Here is a 26,501-nt window from a genome sequence, read left to right as displayed (position 1 = left end):
GCTGCAGAAACCAACTGTTGAGGGGGGACAAACCCTGTTCCTTTCAGGAGGGAAACAGTAAATTTAGTCCCTGTAGAGATAAGAAAAGAGAAAATCAACTTTTGGACATTAACTTTTTCCATGCAGGAATGCCACAATATCATTTGGGGGATGTCCTACATCACCTGAACTGTGGTTACACAAAAAAGCAGTTTACAGCTGTCAGTGCTCCCTGCCACCAAAGTGTGCTATCTCTGTTGTTTTCAAACTGTATACAGGCCACTTCCCTGCAGCTGTAGGGGAAAGATGCCTTGAATGGTCACTCAGAAAAACTTATATGACTAGCAATGCCTGCTACAGCTCTGCTGGTACAGCACTTTTGTGCTTGCTAAAGGAATGGCAAAGAAATACAGGAACTTCTGCTACGTGCTGAAGCCCATTTCCATTTTTTAAAGCCAGAAATCTGGATTTAGACGCCAGTCTTCAGAAGCTGGTAAGAACAAAATAAAGCAATTGGGGAATTGCTCCTCTTGTTTCAGGTGAGAAGTTGTAACAGACTTTGGCCCTTTACTTGAAAAAGTGTGCAAATTATGCTAAAATTTTCCTCTTTCTAGCGCTGCTGCCTCTGCTCCCATGCTTCCTCATGCAGCTGAACCATAAGGTAGTAATGAAAAGCATTTTTTTACTCTGTCAATACCATTGTTTATTTTATCTCTGAAGCTCACACTAGGTCTTTGAATTAAATGAAAAAACAGCCTCGCTGTTATCAACACAGGGCAGAAGCAGACAGGAAACTTGTGGTATTGCTCTGACTAATGCTGTGTCTTCGTGCAGCTGGAGTGTGATGCTGGGAGGTGCTGGATGCCTTCAGCACTCCTTCAACTCATCCAAAAAAAGAAAACTAACTTCAAAGCATTCCTCATTTCCCCGGAGTTGTTCAATATCCCAGATTATTCAGCCATGGCTGGATAATCTGGCTTCTGATGGTGACCTCTTCTTCCGTGCTTTCAGAGAGACAGACTCAGACCTTTTTAGCCAGTAGCTAAAAACACTGGAGGTTTCTGTCAGCTCAACTCAGGAACTTCCACACTGCAGAAGTTTGCATCTCACTCACTGGCTTCTCCTAGCCCAAGTTCAAGCATTTAGAACTTGTGCAGGAGAAACAGAAAGGGCAATACCACAGGCTCTCCACCAGCTTCTGCCCTGGGATAAGATACAGATAAGAACAGCACTTTTCTAAAGTGGCCTGAGGCAATGCCATGACTCAGTTCAAAGTTACAGACAAAATAAGCCACAGTATTCCTAGAAAAAGAAAGATCTTTGTAGAAGCTCCAGAAGAACAAAAAGAACGAAGCACTTGAACAGAATAATAATCTAATATTATTATTATTACTGTGATTATTATTGTTTGGTACTGAGCCTGTACTCCACAGCCTTCCCCTAGGACTGGAGCTGTTATGCTGGGCACTGGATATGTGTGAAATGAAGTGACAGGCTATGCTTTTTAAAGGGCTCCCAGTTTAAGCAGTAGAGTGGGAAGAAGGGAAAGAGAGATAGAGAGATGTACCATTGAAATGCAGATGTTTCAGGACTCGTCTGTGAACCAGTAAGAACACTCCTGGCATCCACTGAACAAAGTAGGGCACAACATCCTCACACCATAGGAAATTCTTCTCTCGTCAATGTTTTTATTTCACATAAGCTAAATACAGCAACTGGGATTTCTGTTCCAAAATGCAAACAGGACTGAAGCTCCCAGATTATGCTAACTTTCCACAGGAGTCAGGCTCCTCTCTGTTTTTATCTAAACAGGGCTGCATTATCACCCCCTGCTTCGCTCCACTTTTGCTATCTTCACAGCACATCATCTCTTTCATTGTCTGAACATGGCTTCTCTTGGAGAGACAGCATCCATTTGGAGGGGAAGAGACAAACACTGAAATAAACCCTAAAACCAACAACCAAAGAAACAGCAGTGCTTTGATTTTACCCAGACTCTAGCAGCATTTGCAGAAATCCCTGAGGAAATGGCTGAGTAGGCTTGAAACAGACAGAGCAGCCCAAGGAGAATGGACTTTGTCACCTTGTCTTGCCATTCCTGACAAGCCAAGGATGCATGCTCCAGGGGAAGACAAATTTTGCACAGCTGTGCACAGAGACGGCAACCTCTAGCAGCTGGAAATACAGTGAAAGGACTTTTGCGGTCCTGCAGGATAAACTACACCTCAGGCTGCCTCATATCAGTGTCTCTCGGTGCTTAATTTATTCCCATTGTTCATCTGGCTATTGCCACATAGAAAGTTGGGTTTTGTTAGCATTTAGCCTGTGTTGACTATGTGGAGATTACAGCAACAAAAGACAATGAAAGATTACTCTTAGACCTATCACAAAAAATTATCTTTCTTCCTAAAATTAGTATTTCCCAGCCTATTTAGAACCCATAACACTTTTAATCCTCTAATGAAAAACAGTCCAAGATCACTCTTATGCCACTCCAGAAAAGAAATACGTAGTGTCATTTTGGTCATAGTTCATAAAATCCTTTGCCAAGGTGGCAGGGACCAAGGAGCAAGTCTGGAGATCATTACAAGGGGCCCAAGATCCAAACCCATGCTTTTCTGGCTACCAGGTGTCATAGGACAGTTGGAAGGAAACTAATGTGTTCTACCTGTGGCTGAGATAATGTGTATAGCTACGATCACCTCAGCCACAGGTAGAACACAGGTAGATGTTTGCTTCTTCTTGGAGACTGGAAGTGTTTTTCAATATTGTTTATAACCTCTTCTTTCTCTCATCCACCTTCAGGTATCTCCATGCCTGTACCTGTCTTTGGACTACAAGATGACTCCAAAGTATTTAAGAAAGACATTTTTAAGAAAGACATCTGCTTACTTGCAGATGAAAATTTTGTTCTAGTAGGTTCTTTTGTGGCATTCTTCATCCCTCTAACCATCATGGTAGTCACTTACTTTTTAACTATCAAGTCACTGCAGAAGGAAGCTATGCTATGTGTGAATGACATTGGCCCAAAGACCAAGTTTACTTCATTCAGCTTCCTCCCTCAGAGTTCCCTGTCCTCAGAGAAACTCTTTCAGCGCTCCTTGAACAGAGATACAGGGACTTCAGGGAGGAGAACAATGCAATCCATCAGCAATGAGCAGAAGGCTTCCAAGGTCCTTGGCATTGTCTTCTTCCTGTTTGTTGTGATGTGGTGCCCATTTTTCATCACCAATGTGATGGCTGTTATTTGCAAGGAGTCATGCAAAGAAGAGGTCATTGGAGGGCTTCTTAACATATTTGTTTGGATTGGCTACCTTTCTTCGGCTGTCAACCCACTCGTGTACACGTTGTTCAACAAAACCTACCGCTCAGCTTTCTCTCGCTACATCCAGTGTCGCTACAAGGAGGAGAAGAAACCTTTCCAGCTGATTTTAGTGAACACTATTCCAGCACTTGCATACGACTCCAGCCAGCTCCAGCTAGCACAAATGAAGAGTTTGAAAAAAGAGGCAAAAATGATGGCTAAGGATTACTCGACGGTCACGATAGGAGCACATCGTTTAGATGGTACTTCCAAGGGAAGTATCGGCCCAGGGAACGAAAAGGTTAGTGGTGTGTGATGGTCAGCAGCTGCCATGACAACCACTGTGCGTGTGCTGAAAATTTCACCTGCTGTGAGAAGCTCTGATAGCTTAGGAAAATCAGCTGTGTCCAAGAGACCTTCCGACAACTTCATATACTCCTCCCATTATCCTGTGGATGAAAAGCAGGGTTGAAAGGGTATCAAATGTGCAATTTTTTTTCATACAGTACTTTGGCTGTTTTAAGCACAGGCTTTATTAAACTTATTTTTTTAATATTCTAAAGAATATATTTCTTAAAGAAAAAAATGCAATTTCTGTATTATAATATGGGCTATGAAGAAACCTACGCATTTCTTTTCTCTTTGCCAATGAAAGCTAAGCTGTCCTTTGATGTTCTCGCAGAGTAGGCTCCAGCTAGTTTGTCTTGCTACAATTGAGTTTTGTTATCATTAACTGAATGAGCACTTTATGGAATTTTAAATAAAATGACGGTTCATTTGCAAATATATATTTAAAATAAATCTTAAAGTATTAAACAAAATCTATTAAAACTGCTATAGATTAATTATATGGACATTTTGTTAACTGTTTTTATGCCATTTTTTCTTCCTCAGTAACCATCCTGAAATGTCCCTGGGCTTTTCTGCCATTTGTTCTGTATTTTAAATAAGCAATCTTCAAAGGTAAATTATACTTGAATAATCCTCTGTTTCTACCCCCACTTGTAATTTTTATTTCAGGACTTGTAATTTATTTGCATTCAAAAATTTCATGTTCAGCTTAAAAATTGAAAATAATGTTTTCAAAATTACTTGTGTTAATTCCCTGCTCCCTCCCACTGCTGTTGACAGGGAGGGTAAGTGAGAGAACAGTGGAAAACCAGGCACAACATTGCTAAATAATTTCAGCATCAGTTCCAGATTCGTAACTCTGTACAATCCCAACAAAGTCTGGTTTAAGCAATGTCAGAGGAAGTTTGGCATGAGTAAAGCCTTCAGTAAAAGGTTGAAGCAGATCCTCTCTCATCATTTCTCTTTGGTTAAAAAAGGGCATTATGAAGAATGTTCTGGTTTTGGTTTAGGGCTTGTAAAGCCAGAATTATTAGAAAACTGTTAGTTGATAAAAATCATTTTCCCTTGTTTCACTGTATTGCTGTTAAGGCAGATTGCTCAGGAATGGTCAGAAGATTGCACTACTAGGACTCAGCCTTAATGAAATATGTATGGGCAAATGGGGCTCACTTGAAAAATAACAGGATCTGTAAACAACACTGATTTCACCTGCATAGATCCAAGGGCAGGATACATTGCATAAAGAACATAAAATACATTACTTGACAGACATGCTTAGTCATGAAACTCCTTTCTTTCAGGCATCATAGCCAACGTCACTGAGGCCAGTGGGACTTTGCTGAAGAGGAGAAATATAAATGCTGCATTCACATGCAAAGCTTAAATCCAATCATTTGATTCATTCCATGAATTTTGCAGCCATAGTCTCATGAGAACCAGGATGTATTCCAGTTTCTCTGGAAAAAACACTGCCCATCCAGAAGCAAAACCTCAATGCCTTCATCTGTTCTTCTATTGAAGTTGTTCAGTTTTTACAGAGCAATTAAATTTCTACTAAGTCAAAGAAGGAGAAAGACAGAGAGAAAATGAACCTTTTTCTAGCCTACCAGGTGGGAGCCTTTGGAAGAAGGCCTTTAGCTTAAGATACTGATTGATCTATGGCAGACAAGGGCTTAAAAGTTGGCTGGGTATTTGATTTCCAAGAAACTGATTTATTGTCATATAGATTGTATAACTAAATCTGCTAGTTTTACAAGTCCTTTCCTCTGACATGGGATAGGTAGGAGTCACTGTGCACTGACTGATCACACAGAAGCTCTGCATGCACATGATGACACTGGCTCACCCCACAGACCTCAGCCTCCATGTCTGGGACAAAGTGTCATGCTGTAGCCCCACTCACAGTGATGATGCCACGCATGTCATCTATCACCTTGCAGACATTCATGGGTTTCCACCCAAAACTGGTCATTTAGGATGAACTGACAAATCAAGTGGAATAAATGCTGTGCTCACCAGATGCTTTATATGCTCTCTCTGTCTCTGGGTACATTTGATCACCGCAGCCAAACTGAACAGCTTCAGCAGAAGCAAAAATGAGCTTACTGCTTCTACCTCCCTATGCACACATCACTCTCCTACACAGCACTGTATGAGGGGTGTCACACTGGCAAAGAAGGGATTCTAGGGGGAATCTGCTAAATGAAGCTGAATATGAGGACTACCATAGTAGTAGGTGGGAGCAGTGATTTCCACTATTTCCATTAAGTTTGATATTGACCCTAAATCTGGCACTTTGAGCTAAGGACAATGGCCATGTTGTATCCCACAGGCCAGATGTTTCCACTCCAAAACTGAGGTGATGGTTTTGAGGATTTGCCCTTGGAAACAGGTATCTCAGGGAATAAGCAGGCAGTAATAAAAGCAAAGGTGTTTTGTGAAAAGAGGCCTGAGGCTCCAGATCTGCCATGAAACCAGATTGCCTTCATAGGATGAATATTGACAGGGGACTGAAGGTCTCTAAACCTGCATTTGAGGGGAAAGGAAACAAAAAGGCTCCTACCAGTGGCGGGAATTGCCACCTTTTTTTGCCATTTATGCCTGACCTGATGCAAGTTTCTCTGGCATTGCAAAGGAAAGAAGTAAGTGGGACAGAAAGCTTGGGTCTCATCGCCCACTTGTGCCAGGGAGCAAAGCCCACCTGCATCCTGTATGATGTATATGGCACCCCGCACTTCTCCGGAGCTCAGTTCCTCCCAAGTCTCCTGAGGGTCTGGTTGCTGCTCTGCACAGTCTCCTTCACCAGCTCACAGCTGATAAACTGTTAGTGAACATTTCACATTCAGTGCTTGTGCTCTCCACTTACCGTCGGCGTTTTGCCCGCGTGGCAGAGCAGTTCAGCCCTCTGTTTCTCTTTCATTTCACCTTCTGTTCCTCGTTCACAATGTCCAATTGCTCAGGTTGCAAATACTGACAGGGAATGTTTCACTACAATCACAGAGGGTTTCAATTACTGGATTGAAGTTTCATTACAAGATGACTCTGAACAATCATTTTTTTCCCAGCTTATTAAAATAAAACCTATGTTTTGGACATAAGGGACTTGACAGCATTTAATTAATTGACAGCTGGAGAGAACATAACAGTTTTTGCTTAGAAGCAGGGAAAACTGATGCCTGATGTTTTACTTCTGGAGTGCTCAGATAGGTGGTTTTATTGAGTGATCAGCAGTTTTTGCATAAGAAGCCTCTCAAGGCCAAGAATGCACAGCAGATAAAGACCACTCTTTATGGACATTTTTGACAGCTTAGAAAAGCCTGATTCTGCCACCCTGCATCAAAATATTAACAGATTTTTGTGCAGTTTGCCTTAGCGAGGATGACGGAGTCAGGATATGAATTTGTTCTAGCTGCCATGCCAAATCTGCTAGAGGTTGTTCATCAGTAGACAGCAATTAATGGACTCATTATACTGCAGACAGATGACAAAGTTCATCTGTTTTAAACTAGGATTTACAGCACTTGGCCCATGCTTGGAATGAACACTATGGTTTAATATGACCATCTTCAGAGCAACATTTCCAGCTTCCAAAAAACTGTGTTTTCATTATGCATCAGACTAGAATGGAACTTTTTGTAATTTTTCAGTTTAAAAAAAAAGAGAAGACATTCATACAGACTGGTTCAGAGGTTAGGGCCTTCCCCCACCTCACAGGAAGAGCATGCTGAGTCAGTCGGTCATATCTGCATCCAAAAAAAACACTTCATCTGAAAAAACTTTTCAGCATCAATTTTTCAAGTAGATTTACATTTTATTACTGTTAAGACTGCATCTGAAAAATGTCCAAAGACATGAAGCTCACCATGTATCTCCTAAGCTGGTGTGCATCCTTTTTACACTTCAGGGTAAAAATTCCTATGTATCTATTCCATCCAGTCAACCAAGCACTGTACTTCTGTAATTATTGCCAGATGGTGAGATGCATTCTATTTTGAATACCTGTATGTTTGCTTATGTAAATACATAGAGAAAAAAAAATTGCTGTATTTTGTAATGTTAATGTAAAATGGTGTTTCAATGCTTTACTGTTCTGTCTGATCGCACTGCTAGTAAAGCAGATTAAAATATTCAAATGACATCAGTTGTTTTATAAACTGGAAGTTTGTCTTAAGTAGCTAATTTGGTTTGGTTTTATTTCTCCCATAAATATTCAGTACAATGTCTGCTGAAGGCTAAAGCAATTTTAAATATTTTGCCGGACAAAAAGAAAGAGCATGTTGCATAATTTAACTATCTCAGTAAACCGGTCCAAAATGAGTCATTGTAATCATTCTCTTTTTCTAAGGACAGCCATCCTTCTACTGAAGAGGTACTCTTTGGGTAAGTACATACAACTTAATAATTTTCAGTCTCAGAAACAGCGTATTTGCAATAGTAGAATTAAATTAATTTCACTAAGAAGTAGAACTAGAAGATTAATAAGCTGTATTGGTTTGCATGGCAAGGTTTCAGAAGAAGCTACTAAAGTGGGTTCTGTGAGATGCTTCCAGAAGTTTTGCCCGTATCTGACAGATCCAATGCCAGCCAGCTCCAGGATGGATGAACCTCTGACCAAAGGCAAGCTCATCGGGACAGTAGATTGAGGAAGTGTGGAAAAGCTGCACAGTTGCAGCCAGAGAGAGGAGTGGGAATATGTGAGAGGAGCGGCTCTGCAGACGCCAGGGTCAGGGGAGAAGGAGGGGCAGGAGGAGCTCTCGGCTGGAGCCGAGGTTCCCCGGCAGTCTGTGGTGCAGACCGTGGGGAGGCAGCTGTGCCCCCAGCCCGGGGAGGGCCATAGGGAGCGGGTACCCCCCTGCAACCCGCGGAGAACTCCACGCTGGAGCGGGTGGATGCCGGAGGAGGCGGTGAGCCCGCGGGGAGCCCGTGCTGGAGCAGGCTCCTGGCAGCGTCTGTGGGGAGGCAGTGGGGAGAGGAGCCCCTCCGGAGCAGGTTTGCTGGCAGGACTCGGGACCCACAGTGGAGCAGTTCGTGAAGAACTGCAGCCCGGGGGAAGGATGCGTGTTGGACAAGTTCATGGAGGACTGTCTCCAGAGGGAGAGAGTTCAAGCTGGGGCAGGGGAAGGGTGTGAGGAGTCCTGTCCCTGAGGAGGAAGGAGCAGCAGAAACCACACGTAATGACTGACCACAGTTCCCATTCCCCATCCCTCTGTCCCACTGTGGGGGAAGAGGTATAGAAAATCCAGAGTGAAGTTAAGCCCAGGAAGAAGGGAGAAGGGTGGAGGGGTGAAGCTGTTTTAAGATTCAGCTTTTATATCTCATTAGACTACTCTGATTTGGCAATAAATTAAACTAATTTCCCTAAACCAAGTTTGTTTTACCAATGACAATAATTGGGGAATGATCTCTTCCTCTCCTTACCTCGACCCATGAACTTTTCCTTGTGTTTCCTCTGCCCTGCCTGTCTGAGGAGTTTGGTGGGCACCTGATGTCCGGCCCAGGTCAGCCCCACCGCCAGAGCAGCACAATCAGCGTGGCACCGCTACAGACAAATAACCCCCGGCCACAGAACCACAGTGCCATCTATTGTCGGTATTTTCTTTCACAAAGCGTTGAAAAAGAGAACCCCAAGTGGATTTTCATAGTTTTCATTTTCCCTGTCTTAAAACCAAAATAAATGTATTCCTCCAGCTGATCTTAACAGCACCCAAGCTCTTGTTTGCAATGGCAACGTCACAATGGCACATTACAGCTGTTAATAACTAATCCTTTCAAAACCTTGCTCTAATCTTAAGGTTTCATTGAGCCTTATAATGTGTAGGAAAAAGCATATAAAGCTGTATTTTTCAGAAACGGTTAGACGTAAGAAATCAGATTGTTTTAGCTGCAAATACGTGACATACCATGTATGGTGGTATGGTGAAATGTGCCAGATAAGTTCCCTGAACTGCAAATCCCACTCAGTTTTACCTCAGAACTACTAGACCTCTGTATGTGGGCTACAGCGTATCATGATTTGTTATGTTCTTTGGAAAACTCTCTTCCAGATTTACCTGTTTCTACATAATTTGAACTGACAATTTCAATTTTTATTGAAAGAAAATACACTTAGTTTATCAATACGGCATTTCAAGACATAAAAGTAAAGATGTTTGGAAAAGAAGACAGTAAGTTCCATCTTCAGATGTATTCTCTGAAGGTGGCCAGCATTGCATATGCATCAACATAGTTCCTTATCAAAGGCTCAAAAAACCCCAGAAGTTAAGACAGTTTCTTGTCAGTATCATCAGTTGTCACCATGGCGGCAGGACACCTGCTATTCCATAAATATTTCTGCAAGTGCATTTGCAATTGACATTAAAAAATCTCAGGGAGTTTATTTTCAAATTCTCAGGTCACAATTCATTGACAATACAAATATTAGCATTTTGTTAGTTCACTTTTACTCTCTGTGTTATACGATAAGTTTTCTGTAGCAGTAGAAGAGATTGGGAGTCTCAGAAACCTTAAACACTTCTTCACAGATCTCAGGAACCCAGAAGTAAAAGTTATATTCCTGTAATCATAAAACTGACTTTTTTTGTTTTGTAAAGTCTCTGCTGCTGAATAATTTGAAATGACAAAGCTGTTTGGGTGATCCATGTTTCTTTGCAGAAAAAGCAAAAAGCATGCAAGCTGAAAAACTTATTTTTTCACAGAGTCATTTAGACTGGGAACTGCTGGTGACTGCTAGTTAAAAGTCTAGGCCTAAGCCAGTTGAGCCAGCTCTTAGAGGCAATAAAGAGAGGCAGCCTAAAATTAGTATTATTAGCAAGTGGAAAGAATTACCCCTTGGAATTGTCTACTGAATAAAATCCCAGCCTTCAAATCCCACAAGTATAAAATATCTCCATTCCCAACTAACAGCAGATATGCTGGCCACGTAACTTTGCTTTTCAAAACTAAATACTTGAGGCTTATGTGGCTAAGGCTATGCCTGGAGATAGGTATAGGGACTATTAACAGTCACATGGGGGGATCCTTGAGGGAAAACAGCTTCTTTGCTGAATGGATTTTTTGAGGAACAACCACCTGGGAGAAGGTAAAAAGATTGAACTGTGCCGTCTTCTGATCTGCCAGATGAAGAAGCCAGTGGCTGATGAAAGAGGAGCACACTGTGACATATTAAGTGAGGGTTCACCTTATAGATCTACACCTAAGGATAGAAATGGGGAAAGAAGTGTGTTAAACAGATTATTGCCCTGACTGTCAGTTTACATTCACTTTTACTTATTCTTACAGCTGTTTCCAGGAAAAGACAACTGTTGCGGGGGACTTATTTGCTGAGGAGCAACTGAGGTACAGTGAGATAAAATCAGCAAAAGAAACTACTCAGTACTCTAGGAACAGAACCCAGAACCTAAAAGACGTGGATGAAAGTTCCCTTAGATCTTTCCCAAAGATCTATTTTCCTTCTCTCTTTACCTTTGTTACTGCAAGGAGTAAAATAAACTGGCTTATTTTTACCTACATATCTCAGATTGCACTCCACCTCATCCCCAGGTCATTAATAAAGTCACAAAACAGTCCTGTCCCTCATATTGATCCCTGAGGAGTGTCACTCTGACAGGTGGACTCTGGACTGCTGACCAATGCTTCCTGAGCCCAGCAATGAAGCCAATTTCCCACCCACCTTATTATCCACTCATATTATCGAGCTCATATTTCTCCAACCTTGTTAAAGGAGACAAGGAGACTATTAGACTCTTTCAAAGCCCTTGCTAACATATACAGCTTCCACTGCTCCTGCTTTGTCCATTGAAGCAGAATTTTCTTCAGAAGGTAATTAGACTGGTGTGCTGTGCTCTCAGTAAATCCACGCTGGCTATTCCTACCCACCTTCTTGTTATTTGTATGCCTGGAAATGGCTCAGGAGGATCTATCCTGTGACTTTCCTGGGAGTGGTAGTAAGGTTGACCTCTCCTTAATTTTCGTGATCTTTTAGACACAATTTAGACACTTTTAGACATTAATTATAAGTAAATAATCCCTATATTAGAGACTGAAAACGTGTTCCCTTCAAGGCTTATTCTTTTTTTAAACTTTCAGAAGAGTATTCTTAAAATTCAGATCAATCCATTTTTTTGCCAATTGTCTTTGGGCAATATAAGCATCAACTTTTTCATCTTAAATGATGTTTGGAATCTTCTGACCTTTCATTGCCTATACTTCCTCTAGGAGTCATATATATTATTGAAAAAATATTCTTTCTGCTGGGGATAATGCTGGTTGTTCCAAAAGCCATGTAGGTGTGTTACCCACATGGTACTCATGGTACTCATCTTTGACAGCAATAAATTACTGCCTTTTCCTCAGCTTTTCTAGAAGCCATGCTCTTTAAAGTAATCTTTAATTGTAATTTTGCACGACTCTGTCTTGCCTCATTATAGATAATAGATTTAAATAATCCTCACAGGAAGAATATATCATACACATGGAAGTTCCTTATGCTGCTTTGACCCTAATTTTGATAAATGGCTTCAAGTCTGCGGCCTGAACTGTCCACTAAGACCAAGAAAGACAGTCTACTGTACATGTATTACTTCAAGGCTCACGTAGGGATCAAGGCATGTCAGCTGGTGTTGCTGATCTTATTTCACAAGACCTAAAGAAACGCCTGTCTCCCTTGGAAAGACAACCACAAGCCTAAACAAATGGCATTTATGCCTCCACCTCTCCTTGCAGCTCCCATTAATAAGACAAGCCCAAATGTTCTACTCTATTATTTATTGGCTTAAACTGAATTTAAATTTGTCCTTTGGCATTTGCTAAATCAGATCTTCACTATTATATTCCTGTCAGCCAATATCTTTCCTTAGCTGCAATTATACATCAAAGTTTACTTGAATATCTGAATTCAAAATACCAGCCTCAAGGGCTCAGTAAATACATGAGAAATTTCAAACTGTATGTGGAAAAATTTCTCAAACAAGCAGACTCTTCATAGGTTCAAAATTAATCTGTGCTAGAAAGAAATAGAAAACAAAATACATAATATAATATGTGCAATGAATTTACTATGAAAAAACAAAACTCCTTCATTTTTAATTTTAACACATTAAGAGGAAAATACTTTCTGTCAGAATTATCAGGGGCATATTCCTCACTGGATTTAATATCAGTTGTAATGTGCTTAATTTTCCATTTTTCTGAAGGGATAAGAACATATTACTGATATTTTTTACATTACTGTAATAAAAGAAGGATGATTGGTGGTTTTTTTTCCCTTAGAAAAGTTGTCAGTGCTTTAACTGCTCCAGAAACAAAGAATTTTTTTTAAAAAATTACTTCTTTTATTTTCTTATCACAAATGACTTGTTCCTGCAACTGCAAATCTGTGTATATATTTTCCACAGCCTCTCTGCAAAGAGGATTTATGTACATGCTCAGTCTCACAGTCGCTCAGAGCTATTGAGGCCATTCCTGACCCTCAGTGCAGTGCTGCAGGAGCACCAATCCAAGACAAAGCCAAGTGAAAGAGAAGCCAGGGATGCTCTGTAACTGGGATTACAGTGCAAGCAAGACCAAAGGACAATGCTGGGTCCCCAAAAGACCTAGGGACTCAAATGACACATTAGTGAACAGAAAGGAAATAACAAAATCAAGAAGAAGAACAAAGCAGAAAAAAACCTTCAATGTACACAGACAAAGAAAGTGAGTGTGTGTATGAAAGAAAGGAAAGTTTATTCCTAACTTTCTTCTAGGAATAAAGGGTAAGATGGATGTAGAAGGAAAGGGAAATAATAATCAATAACAATACAGTTGTGTAGACAATTCTCCCTTTCCCTGTGCAAACTTTCTCCCTTGAAAAGCTGAAGACTTGAAACAGGTTGTGTCAATACAGCCAACATGAAATATACTGAGGGATGATACTGTTGCCAGCATATATGTTTCTTGAAAAAGACTGATAGCATGGCATAAAACAGTTTAAGATAATTTAGATAAATATCACATTAGAATTCTAAAAAACTTAATTATAATCAGTTGCAATAAAGAACACTGTAGAAGTTCTTTACAGAAAAGAACAGCATACAAATAATCTCTTGGCAAAGTCAACAGTGAAGTGTAAATTCAGAGCTCTGAATAACCAAAGTGATGGTGAGATCACATACAAAAAGTTGAGAAAAAAATGACTGAAAAGCAGGCAGAAAAGCTTGACTCTCTCTACCTTACACTCTTCCTAACACTGTCCCGGTGTCAGCTCTGTGCCATGAGAACAGCTCTCTGAAGGGCTGAGACACAGCCCTCACATTTATGAGAAGCAGCCCTATGCGGTTATGTTTAGTCATTTTTGACATAAAAATAATGCATACATCTTGGCATCTTGACATGGAGATGTGGGGAGGCCAGAGAAACTCATCATCAGGCTCTCAGGTGAATCCTTCTGAATATATCACTCTGAAATGGGAGTAAATAGGGCAGACGTTATCTAATGGATAGGATGAGCATGAGCACATCAAAATCTTATAAGTATCACTACCTGGGTTAAGCAGATTTCATACTGACAATAGATAAATAGATAAAAACAGTTACAGATAGCAGGGGAAATGGAGGTGTGTAACATCAGCTGTTTATAAATATAGGAGAGAAAACAGACTGGCTACAGTTCAGTTCAAATAACTAACTGGACATTATCTTGCTAGTGAGACACATTAAAGGAGCTACAAAATGCACAGATAGAGATGGAAGGAACAACCTGAAGAGTACTTGAGTAGTGAAGAAACATAATTTAATTTGATTGATGGCAACTTAAACACAGCTTGAAAAAGAAACGTTGAGACGAGGAGGTTTAAACAGCTCAGAGACAGACTGTTTGTACCAAGTACATCCAAGTAGAGAGGCAGGATAGGAAAGATGCTCTGGAGGACAAGGATGCAAGGCCCAGGCCTGGGGTCCAGCAGCTGTGGTCCAAATGGATCTGCTGGGGAAGAACAGAAAGTAATGGGGGAGCAAAATTGCCAGTACTGTGCATTGCTAGAATTAGGGATCAAAAATATAAAAGGAATTGGAAAAATCAAGACTGCAAAATGTTATAGGCAAAACCAGTTATTACCAATGCAGTACACGGTGCAAGACTACAAAGTAGGAGGGAGCTTTGCTGAGGACATTTTTTGAAAACTGATAGGCATGTTTAACTGCAAATTAATAAATAAAGAAATAAATAATAAAAGCCCAGCACAAAGTGGGATGATTTGGGTTATGAATAAGATGGAAGCACTGCCAAGTATCTTCGTTACTTTGTGATCTTGCAGGTGAGGTGTAAAATGCCTACACTAGAATTTGGATTTATTATAAAATCAGCAGTTTGTCTGGCGGCACCTGCTATGGAGAGCTCTGAAATCCCGAGGGGAAGTGAAACATTTGGAATGCAACAATGCAGTGGTCCCCGTTCAGGCCACTTCAGCAAAGTTTCTCTCCCTTGAAGTGGTCAAGGGACCGTGACAAGAACAGGAACGCTGCTTTGCATAGTTCACTACTATGGATTCTCTGGTGGATTTCTTGAGCCAGCGGGTCAGTGGTCACAATCTCCTCATCAGAATTATCTTCTACACAATAAGAGCTGATTCCAGCACAGTTAATGAGGGTTTTTTTGTTATTTTCTTCCCTGTTCTAGGAGTTCTGCCAAATGTCCTTGTGGCCCATGCATTCTGCATTCTTTGTGCCTACAACAACCAGCACATTGCTGTCCCCAAGCTTTGCTAACTTCTCCCTAGGTCTCAGACCACTGAAACATAACAAGCCCTAAAATTTAACCAGGCAATTCCACCGACAAACAATTAGTCTTCCTAGCACCTGGATGTAAATTAGAGCTTATTCCCTGCTGTTTCACGGATTAAATCTCCTTTCCTGACTAGGCTTCAGAGTATATAAAGCCAAAATATCACAGAGACACCTTCCTTAAGGAAATGTTTACACCCTTGCCGCTTTACAGCCCCGCGCTGCCTCAGGCCCGGCTGTCCCGGGGCGCAGGCCGGGCCCGGCAGCGCCATGGCGGGCGGGGGCGGTGCGGGCCTGCCCCGGGGAGGGAGCGGGAGCCGGAGCCGCCTCCGCGCCGGGGCCGCCCCTTCGCTCCGCGGTGAGGCAGCGGTATGGCAGCGGGAACGGGCCGGGCCTGGCCGGGAGAGCGGGGAGGCGACGGCGGCCATGGCTGGACCGTGCGGGCCTGGCCGGAGGGGAGGGATCGCCGTCCGCGAGGGCGGGAGGGTGGAAAGGGAGGCACAGGAGAGCGCTGTGGCGCAGCGGGCAGGACTGGCTGTGTGGAAAGGGGCGTCCCGAGCCGGGCCGGGGCCTTGTTGCTGCCGGGTGGGCGGCCCTCGGCCCCAGCCGCCGGGGAGGGAGGCAGCGATGAGCCCCCGAGGGCTCGCCGTGGTGCGAGATTCTTCTTGCTCCCGTAGGAGAGCGCAGGTGAGGGACGGAACGTTCTCGTTTTGACTTTTGTTACCCTGTCTGATGTTACCTGGCTTCTCCTCAGGATTTTATTGTGTGCCGGTAACAGGACCCGAGGGAACGGCCTGAAGTTGTGTCAGAGCAGGTTTAGGATGGACATTAGGAAAACGTTCTTCAGCCAGAGGGTGAACCAGAGGGTGTCTGGGCACTGGAACAGGCTCCCCAGGGAAGTGGTCAGAGCACCAGCCTGACAGAGTTCAGGGAGCATTTCCACAATGCTCTCAGAGACATCGTGTGACTCTTGCTGTGTCCTGTGCAGGGCCGGGAGTTGGACTTGATGATCCTTGGGCGTCCCTTCTGATTTAGCAGATTCTGTGATTCTGTGACCCTGCAGTCTGTTCACCTTTCAGCTGCCTGCTTGGCCTTACTGCCTTTTGCAAGCTGACAGCGTCCACTTTTGTGTCAGCCTTCCCGAGTTTCCTTAGCACACTTGTGCTATCAGCCGTTCTAAAACGCCCATGACTCTCTCTCCTTTGCTTGTATTTTTCATACTGTTTGCCGTGGAAATAAGCCTTCTGCTCCTCTCTTCCGGCTGTCCCACAGACTGTTAGAATGTGGTAATTCCATCAAAGATGAGAATAAGGCTCAGTGTTGTGGTTGTTGGTGGCTGGATACTGTCACACGTAAGAGAAGGAAAGGTGGGACAGGTTTTTCTCCTGTGTGGTCATTGTGGAAGTAACAGTCTGGCACAGGGAGCTCCAGGTTAACCACAGCATGTGGGAATGTTTGTTTGGTAACCAAAGAGCAAGACACAGTGTGAGGTAAAGGTCATTGGAGATGTGGGTCTGTAGGAAAGCAGGTAGGCTTTGCCCATTATTCTGCTCACGAGAGTTCAGCCTCCCCTGTCCTTTTTTTGTGGGGAAATAGAAAGTTAATGAAAGATCAGAAAGCATGTGCAGTAAATTGTTCTGAGAAATTATAACATTAAGGAAAGTTGTATTCAACTCTTCTGCTTTCAAAAAGTCTAAGATTAGGATTATTTTATTTTCAAACTTAACTTTCTATTTTTTTCTTATTTTTTTCTTTTCTTTTTTCCCAGTTGAAATCATGGCACTGAAACAGGTTTCCAGCAACAAATGCTTTGAAGGTTTCCAGAAGGTGTTTGAACATGACAGGTAAACACCACTAAAGCAACCAAGATGTTTAGCTTGGGGCAGTGAATCCGTTGCTGTCAGTGTTTTCAGTCTGCAGGAAAACAGCGTGCTCTCATTCATATCCATGTTTCAGTCAGAAATAATGTCTACTGCTGCTTTGGCTGTGCTCTTGAACTTCTGTGTTAATGTTTAACATAATCTAGTAGGCCTAGTGCTGCAGAGCTGAGGTGGGAAGCTAATATTTTTACCTTTGAAAATGAAGCTTCATTACTTTGGGCTGTCGTGTTTGCAGCACAGAGAACCACTGTGTGTGCAAAGTTCCACTCACTGCTGAGTATCTTTCTTCCATGCACTCTGGAGAAATGCTGTGAGCACTGACTCAGTGAATAGATTATTGTTAGATGAAGGTGTACAAAGAAACAAGCTTTTTAAAAACATTTTGATCCAAATAAAAATAAAATCATCAGTTGTGCTTAGATAAGAGTTTATTGATAGTTTTAGGCTTTAGTAGTAATTGAGCAGCTAATTTGTCTGTAGACTTAGTAGTTTGAGAACGTCCCCTTCTGGCACATGCTGTACATTTTATGTTGTGTAAGTCATGTGGTTGTGTTCTTCAGTAAAAATTACTTTGCAATTTGATAGCCAAAGCTCAAGCTAAATATTGGTGGGATTCAAAATTCAATTTGCAACCTGTTCTTGGTTAGCAGCAGTATGAAAATGTGGCTTATTTGTAAGTCTCTGTTTTGAGTATATTCAGAACAAGGTTGAAAAGTTTGCTGTTGCCAAATCTAGAGGCTGAGTTTAAAAATTGATTTTCCCTTCCTTTAACTTAGTTGTTACAATTCACTGACCAGCTCTCCCTTTGAATGAAATGCATTGATCCACTGATTCCATTTTTAATATTAGTGACCTTGTTAATTAAATAGTGGTGATAACAAGAAGTATTTTATTAATACAGTGCGGAGCTAAAATGCAAAATGAAATTTGGAATCTACTTGCCTCCAAAAGCAGAAACTGGGAAGTGTCCTGTGCTGTATTGGCTCTCAGGTGAGTAACATGAGTCGTAGTAACTTAAAAAATGCAATCTTAAACATTTTTAAACTGCTGCACTACAGTTATGAAAACTTAATGGAGAGGTAGTGCAGTGGAAGCTCTTGGGTTCTACAGAACCTCATCTTCTGGAAGACACACTTAGTTTGAGTGTACTGTGATAAATCAAGATGCAGCTTGGGGATAGCCTACCAGATTGTGTTCTAAAATATTCAGTGTTCAAAGTGTTCCACCCTTTTGTTCTAAAATGTTCATGCCTTTTGTTCCAAAGCGTGTATATATAGAGGTTCTCCTGTAAGGCCTTCCCACTGGGACACCTCCTGCTTTCCTTTGTTTCTAAAAACCACTTCAGCTAACAGAGTGGGGATGTGAAAAGAGCCCATGGAAGCCAACACATTTGTTCTGTGGACTCTACCTTATTCCAAGTACAACTTTCCAGGAAGCAGTGGTGAACTTGAAAAGAGAGGTGCTGTCAGCTACCTTTGCACAAGCATGTGCCAAGGATGTGCTAGTAAATTTGTGGGATCAGAAAAGGCCAGGAGAGGCTTGTGAAGCAGGAGTGAAGTTGTCTCATCAAAAATTAATTATATTTTTTTTCTTTCTTACCTTCAAAATAAAAAGTGGAAACTCTGTTCTGTAATTCAAGGAGTTGCTTTATTGAGACTTGTGCTTAGAAAGTTGGAGACCAGACTCTTGGTGTAGAGACTTGTGTTCCTTGTATATATTCATTTCACAAAATAGCTGGTGGGTCTAGCTAGTGGATCTGTATCATGACAGTGGACTGGGTAAAAATATTTATACTTGAAGTTAGGAACATCAAAATTGTCTGAAGAGCTCTAAGCCAATAAATACGTTTATTTTATTGAATGTAAGCTGTATTGTCTTGGGCAATATATCAGTCAAATTAGATTACTGGCAACTTGTCCTCAGAGAAAATTAGAATCATTAACTCCTCTCCAGTTGCATAGTGAAGAAAAATTGAAATATTGGTGTGAAATGTAATTTATTTGTAATTGGACTTTACTTGGACCTGCTGCTGTACAAAAGGCATGTATTGCTGTGGGTTTTGGAGCCAGGGTGCTTACGGGCCCTTTATCCTGTCTAAAGTGTGTAGAATTTGTCAGAGCACACGTGTGATTCTGTAATGCAAGCAGCTGAGATGACAGTACAAAGAAAAATGTAGGTGCAGGATTAGATGTCAGAAGTTACAGGTGTGTGCCTTAGCAGATGCCTGTGGTCAGTGTGTTTAAATACCCAGTACTTGAGGGCACAGTGCACTGCATGACCAGGTGCTCCAGGGTGCACGTGGATCTGGTTTTGATCACCTGTTAGTGTGACCAGATGGGACAGTGCAGCTGTGTTTCTGTGCCTTGTTAAGCATTGTTGAGCCTGATGAAAACATTAGCCATGTTTATGGAGATAGGAGTCCTTGTTGTACAAAACCTTTTCTGTCAAAAGAGTTTTGAAACCAGTATGCCGTGAGCAATGGGTAACCAACAATATTTTTATTTCCCTAGGGCTGACCTGCACAGAACAGAATTTTATAACGAAAGCCGCGTTTCAACAAGCGGCAGCCGAGCACGGCCTTATTGTAGTGGCACCAGACACGAGCCCACGTAAGTTCAACAAGAGACATGGTAGCAGTCATTACACTAAGTGCACTCTTTGTCCTCAGAGAATGGGTGCTGCAGTGTGCTGAAAAGCGTGTTGCCCACCTGAGTGAGAATTTGACCTCACCTCTGCATCTTGCATTGTTCACTAGATTACATTGTGTGTTCTTAATAACGGGGTAGTGAGGGTTTGACATTTGAAACTCTGATTGTTTTGGCACTAAAACTGGAACAAAGGGACTCTAGAGTTCGGCACAGATGAGGAGAGGGAAGAGTGAAACAAGAAATGTGTGTTATTAGAATTCTTGCTGACATTTTGTGTGCCTTGCTGAGACTCTATAAAACCTGCAGAACTAAGTTGCCACACAAAGATGCAATGCTTGCTCATAATTGTATTCTGTCTTCCAAAGCAAATTAAATACATGCCTTCAGAGGATTACAGTACTTGAAAAACCAACTAGAAGCCCTTCCACCTGCAGCTACAGCAGACCACTCATGAATGGATTTTTAAAATGATGTGCTGTTATTTGTATAAGGCTGAGCTTATGGTATGGGAAATCTGAAAATGGTGGATCTGCAGTTATTGGAAATACTGGAGACTCACTGTTCTGTGTTTCATATTTGTTGGATTCTGCCGCAGTCTCATGAGTGCTGTAAACAAAGGTGTCAGCCTTCTAATATTTCCCAAGCCTTAGTGGGTTACACGTGCCTACAGGCAATAATGTTCTTTCCATGAAGTACTTTTTATATCTAGGTTTTGAAGTTGTGTCAGGTCAAAGAATGTAAATACATGTTTCTAATGAAGAAGAGGGACAGAAGATCAAAACTTGTGAATGAATGAACTCAACACTTTATTGTTGCTATTTGCTGCAGGCTAGAGATGGGCAACTAACCTTTGCATTATTCATATTGGGTAGTTGTACTAGAACTTGTTTTTGGTAGTATTTGTGTAAATTGTCTATCGGTGTGTAACTGCCTTTGCACATAGGTCATTGCTTTGCGTTCTTTTAGGTCCCTTGTGGCAGCTTCTTTCTTGCCTTTTAGTCTAATAACTGATAAGAATTGCTCTACTATTTAAATGAGTTTTGGTGAAAAGCAATTCAAATATAATCATGAGCTGAGAGGTATTGAAAATGCTTACATATGCATTTTAATTGTGTAGTGCATGAGAATTACCTTCCAGGAGCCAGGGGCTGTATCTGGATGGGAAAAAGACAGCATGAAATCATTAAGTACTTGTCATTACAGCCCTCTGTCAGGCCTTGATTACTTTCCCTACTTTGAAGGAGTTTGTTTTTCCAGACAGGTATACTGAGCAATATAATGCAGATTCCTTTTTAAATTTCTTATTTTCAAGGCTTCCTGAAAGTGATTTTTTTTTTAGCATAATGAGCATTATGCCTTCGTTTCCTGGCAGGACTTTCTGAGTTTTTGTCCATCTCCAAGGTACCGAAGACAGACTTTTTACATCCAAGACGTTGTTTAAGCAGCCCAATCCCTGTGATTGCTGGACTGTTAAGTTACAGAATCATTCAGTGTTCAAGGGCATGGCACTGGAACAAAGTCAGCTTGGATCCTTGTACAAATCTGATTTCACAGGGTGGCAGCCATCCCTGCAGAAATTGTGAGGGACTGTTGAGTTACACATGAGTTTGCAGTGTAATCTGACAGTGGTAGGAGCCCATGTAATTTTGGATTGCAGAAACTAGGAAATGTTGGCCTCTCTTTCTCCAAAAATTCCACTCAGATATACCTTGAAATACTATATTCTATTCTTCAAACCAGGCTGCTAAATCACAGACTAATCAAAGGGAGGACTGGATGGCATGTGCTGACTTTCAAGAACACATCTGCAAGTTTAGTTTGAAAGTGTAGCCTTGGAAGAAGAGGGTACAAACCTGCAGTTATTCAAAGAGGAAATTATTTAAGTTTCATGGAAATTATAGGTGGGTTGCAGAAGAGGTAGGGGTATAGACTTGTGAAATTATAGGAACAGTGAATTATTCTTCTGGAGAATTTTAGAAGGGGAGGTGTAGCAGGCATTATTTAAAGCGCATAAATTGGCTTGGACACAGCATTTGGTGATAGATGGTTCTGTCATTCTGGGGAAAAGGAAATTTTCTTCTGTTTCTCACAGCTTCCTGTACTTGATAGGATGCGGTCTAATGACTGAAATAAGCCAGTAGCAATTAACAAGTGCCAACTTTTTGATTAAGTTCCTGGGTAAATTGGACAAAGCTATACAGAACTAATTTAGGAGACATGTATATGCTGTATTTATTTATGAAGAGATACTGACACTATTTAGAAATCGGATATATCCGCAGGTATTATGTAAGTGTCATTTGAAAGTCTTGAAATAACACTTGAAAACATTGTACTAATGAATTAAAATGTGAATTGTCTTAGAGTTGAAGGGGTATGAGATATGATTGAGAAACTTGTGTCCTGAGCCTGATTTGTATGGCAGGTTCTCCAATTCTGAATATGTAGTAAAGGAAAGATTTTTCATGCTAGGTGGCTGCAATATTGAAGGAGAAGATGAAAGCTGGGATTTTGGCACCGGTGCTGGTTTTTATGTGGATGCTACTGAAGATCCTTGGAAGACAAACTACAGGATGTATTCCTATGTAAAGGATGAGGTAACTGCTATGGGTTCTCCTGGTCTTATTGGGTAAGATAAAGGGGTGTGGCTCAGTCACAGGAAATGCCCACTTATTGTGTTACAAGGTTATGGGAGATTTCTGTAGAGATACTTTGAGTTACTTATTATCGGCTGCACTGTTTCCTTTTGATTTCACAGTCCCCTTCAAGTTGCTTTCAGGCCATGATCAAAAACGCCGGGCTAGAACCAGAGACGTGCCTTTGGTTTCAGTGGCATTAAAAGTTGGTTAGTTGTGTGCTTTTTTCTTAAACATACTCAGGTTGCTTTAACATTTTTATTCGACTTTTGTTTCTTTTACAGCTGCCTAAACTAATAAATGCCAATTTTCCAACTGACCCTGAACGGATGTCTGTTTTTGGGCATTCCATGGGAGGTCATGGAGCTCTTATTCTTGCTCTGAAGAATCCTGGGAAGTACAAAGTAAGATGAAGTATAGGTTAAATGAGGTATGCTAATGCCTATATAAATTTCTGTAGATGTGACAGAAGAAAATACAATACTGAGTTGTTTGAGGGCATTAAATGTATAAATACTTTCATTTGCTGCTGTTCATTGTTACATGGTTTTGAGGTTTTTTTCCTGCTGTCTTTCTGAACAGTCTGTGTCAGCATTTGCTCCGATCTGCAACCCAATTCAGTGTCAGTGGGGAAAGAAAGCCCTTGGTGGATATCTGGGACCAGATGCAAGCAAATGGGAGGTATGTGTTGCAGCCACAGTTCTTTAGTGATAGATGAATGAGTGATCTGTAAATACATCAAAGCAGGAGCCTGGAAAAAAACTCTGGAGCACCCATGAGTTGGTATTGATGTTTTACTACACCCCTAAGCACAAAAAAGCATTATTTGTTTCTGGCAGTAGTGACTTACTGCTGCCTTATGGTGCTTATGAAAATGTAGTGAGATACAGGTCTCTCATCAAATCAGCTACATTCCTCTCAGTTTTGTGAAGACTTAAAAGTCTGGGCTGAGAACAATTATGAGCAGTGTATTTCTGTAGTAGCCTGAAGAGAGAGGCTGCTGCAGACTGTTCAGACTGATGAGCCTCGTGACATCTTGCAGGGGCAGCCTGTGGGAGGCCAAGAGGAGCCCATTGGATACTTGGAAATTGGTATCCTGCAGAACAGCATTGAACTAGACAAAGTTAGGTTTTAGTTCAGGGCCTGAATTTGGAGCTATCAGTATTTGTATATGAATGGCTAAGATAAAAAAATGTTTGTCTGCATGGCTGCTGCATTGTTTAGGCAGCCCTTGAGTATTTTTAATCTCAATTTAAACATTGCACTGTATTTCTATAATTAAGTTAGAAGGGATTGTCTTGACCATGTACTCAGATTTCCTTGTAAATAAACACAAGATGCAGCTCAATTCCTTGTAAATTGGATTTAAGTATGTCTTAGGAAGACTTCCAGGTCTGATTAAAGCTTTACAGGATTGGAGAGTGTTCTCCACTTTTCTAATTGTTAATAGAGTAGTTTGTGTACTTAGAAACCACCAGTTAAACTTGCTTAGACTTCATGTAATGGATTTGTTGTCAAACAAAACAAAACTACTGCCAAAAAAACTGTTTTCTGTCCCCTTAACTTGTTTTGGAGCACTTCTGCAAACCTAGTCCAATAGATCAACAGCAGTCATCAGGAACAGACTTAGATCTGCATTTGGCACAGATCCACAATCTCTGATCTCTCTATTTTGGCTTAAAATTGCCATGTAACTATGTTCAGGATAATTTGACACCATGGCCACAGTGCTGGGCTGAGCCCAAGCTCCCATTTCCATTGTAGTGTCCTTTCTGGATCTGGTGGCATCCTGGAAGGATGGCTCTGATGCTTTGGTGTAGCACTTTGGATTTTGCTGTCCAGTGGTGATTGGTCTTCTCCACAGCCTTAAACACTTTACTGTCTTTTTAAAGGAGTTAATTATTTTGAGCATGTAATAAGCACAGGACCCTAAGGGTAACATGTTCCCCATCATAATTACATTTTGATACATGTATGTTTATAGAGTTTTTAATTTTTGTTCCTCAATCAAACCAAATTTTCTTGGTCAAATGATCATGGTAACCTTCAGGTTCAATGCCTCCCTATGAGTATAGGTGTGTTACACCGCTGTTTTGACTTTTATCTGCCAGAATAATTACACCAAGACACCAAATTTCTTCAGCAGGACCTAGTTTCTACACAAGGGCATGCATCAGTACTTCCTATATTGCTGTTCTTCCATTCTCTAGGAATTCAGCCCTGGGCTGGATGTGTTTGGTCAAACTGCCAACTTGGTAATTACCTAGCTTATATACATTTGCCCTTTTTAAAGCAATAGGTATTACTTTTTGATTGCCTGGAATTTCCCTGGTTATTGTTCTTCCAAAGTGCAACTTGGTGTCCTGATCAACGCTGCCCAGGATTCTCTCTGTGCCATTCTTTTCCCGTGGTTGACAAACTGAACCCAGTGGAAGGGATGTAACTGAATGCCATTTCTCTTTTTTTCCTGCAGGCATATGATGCTACACAGCTTGTGAAGTCCTACTCGGGCTCCCGCCTCGACATCTTGATTGACCAAGGCAAAGATGACCAGTTCCTGTCCGCGGGCCAGTTACTGCCTGATAACTTCATCGCTGCCTGCACCGAGCGGAAAATCCCAGTAGTCTTCAGACTGCAGCAGGCAAGTTGCTTCTGCAGTCCTTGGTTGTTGGATTCTTGCTTGTGATTTTTGGTTCTACGCAGCAGGCAGTGAAGAGAGTGTCTGTAAGGGGGCAGACATACTCTGGCTGTGGGTCTGTCCATGGCCACTTGAGGAGGAGGGTGAAAAGTGATACTTTGCCATCCATGGGCCTTCAAGGTGTGCATCACCCGCGCGATTCAGCCGCGCTTCACCACTAGGTGCCGTCGTGCTTCCAGCTAGGACAGGCTGATCCCTGCGTGGGGACTTGGGCTGCCGGTGCTCGGCTGAAGACACAGCATTAATCATTTTTAATGAGTGTCACAATCACTATACAGCCTAAGCGACACATGGCCTTCTGCTGCATCCCTGATCTCTGCCTGTGGGATTCGTGTTTACCATAAAACTTTGTGATTTAGTTTGCATGTGTTTGTGTAAATTAGGGAAGGGGTGGAATTGCTTGACATCCTAGGTTCATGTAAAGAGCCAGGTGGAAGGATAACTCTTACCTGTAGTGCAGTGACCCAGAACAAGACTGTCCTGAGAACACTGGAGTCTTGTAAGCCACTGGCAACTTCCACCCAGAGCCAGTGAGGAGCCCAGGTTTGGAGAGTGAAGGATTGTCCTCTCTAGTTTATCATAAACCTTGCACCTAAAGATAGAGTTAGTGCTGATGAAGGGGGGCCAGAGGATGACATTTCAGCACAGAGATGGAGCAGTAACTCAGACTTGGGCTGTGTTCTCCTTATCCCCCACTGTGCTTTAGCAGAACAGTGCAACAGTGCCCGTGAGGGCTCTCTCAGATTGCATCTCACTCTGCAGCTGACCCTTGCTGTTACCCATCTCTAGCTTACAGGCCCAGATCTGGGCAGGGTAAGGGACTTTCTGTTTGTTTAGCTTCCTAGTGCTCATCTATACTTAGCCTGTTACATACCCCTTGCCATTTTTATATATATTCCAGGTATTTCTTAAAATGGATAAAACCAGGAGAGTCATTACATTTCCTGTAGGAGAGCTTATAGCATGATTGCTTTATCACGGGCTGTATGTTCTCTGCTGACTCCTTTATTGTTGTTTCTTTCTAGGGTTATGATCACAGCTATTTTTTCATTGCTTCATTTATTAATGACCACATCAAACACCATGCAAAATACCTCAATGCTTGAACCGTTTGGATGTGAGTGCTGCCTGGCCAATATGAATTAAGAGATAGTGGTGAACTAAACAAAAATCATTTGCTGAAATAATGTTTGTAAAATGGAGCTCTTCTGATTGTACTTCTAAGAAAAATAAAAGTCCCACTTAATTTGA

General features: G+C 41.7%; 2 protein-coding genes and 1 long non-coding RNA gene across 6 annotated transcripts in view; 2 read left to right on the top strand and 1 right to left on the bottom strand.

Moving 5' to 3' along the window:
* The window catches only part of HTR2A (5-hydroxytryptamine receptor 2A), a 26,572-nt gene extending 18,800 nt beyond the window's left edge, over positions 1-7,772 (top strand). The window contains exons 3-5 of one of the 3 annotated variants that reach the window (XR_015284600.1): positions 2,785-3,584; positions 4,178-4,246; positions 4,936-7,772. Coding sequence is in view for 2 of the 3 variants with exons in the window: in XM_086881291.1 (XP_086737417.1) it covers positions 2,785-3,599 (815 nt within the window). In the remaining variant the exon portion in view is untranslated. Of the gene's footprint in view, positions 1-2,784; positions 4,129-4,177; positions 4,247-4,935 lie in introns of those variants that run through there. The other 2 variants (XM_086881291.1, XM_086881292.1) reach the window with 2 other exon arrangements.
* On the bottom strand, positions 1,648-16,436 carry LOC147654180 (uncharacterized). Its single transcript, XR_015284601.1, has 3 exons — positions 16,128-16,436; positions 6,501-6,622; positions 1,648-3,732 (listed from the first exon to the last, which is right to left on the bottom strand). It is a non-coding gene; the product is annotated as an uncharacterized LOC147654180 (long non-coding RNA).
* ESD (esterase D) lies at positions 15,653-26,501 on the top strand. 2 transcript variants are annotated; one of them, XM_086881294.1, is made up of 9 exons: positions 15,653-15,757; positions 17,157-17,232; positions 18,170-18,258; positions 19,779-19,877; positions 22,389-22,513; positions 22,837-22,956; positions 23,135-23,233; positions 25,026-25,193; positions 26,276-26,501. In XM_086881294.1, the coding sequence occupies exons 2-9, from the start codon at positions 17,165-17,167 to the stop codon at positions 26,354-26,356; spliced, it is 849 nt and encodes a 282-aa protein (XP_086737420.1). In that variant the 5' UTR covers positions 15,653-15,757; positions 17,157-17,164; the 3' UTR covers positions 26,357-26,501. The 2 variants fall into 2 exon arrangements, with proteins under 2 accessions (XP_086737420.1, XP_023795997.1); XM_023940229.2 differs by lacking the exon at positions 15,653-15,757 and adding an exon at positions 15,843-16,075.

Source organism: Cyanistes caeruleus, chromosome 3 (assembly GCF_971803275.1).
Source record: "Cyanistes caeruleus chromosome 3, bCyaCae1.hap1.1, whole genome shotgun sequence".
In the NCBI taxonomy this organism is placed as follows: Eukaryota; Metazoa; Chordata; class Aves; order Passeriformes; family Paridae; genus Cyanistes; species Cyanistes caeruleus.
The sequence above is the reverse complement of the archived record's forward strand: the minus strand, read 5'-3'. Positions and strand labels throughout refer to the sequence as shown.

Excerpts from the sequence above, each read along its gene's own strand:
- ESD (XM_086881294.1), top strand. The coding sequence starts at position 17,165 with ATGGCACTGAAACAGGTTTCCAGCAACAAATGCTTTGAAGGTTTCCAG. Across the intron at positions 19,878-22,388 it reads GGCACCAGACACGAGCCCAC|GTGGCTGCAATATTGAAGGA; the intron begins GTAAGTTCAACA and ends TTTTCATGCTAG. Across the intron at positions 25,194-26,275 it reads TAGTCTTCAGACTGCAGCAG|GGTTATGATCACAGCTATTT; the intron begins GCAAGTTGCTTC and ends GTTTCTTTCTAG.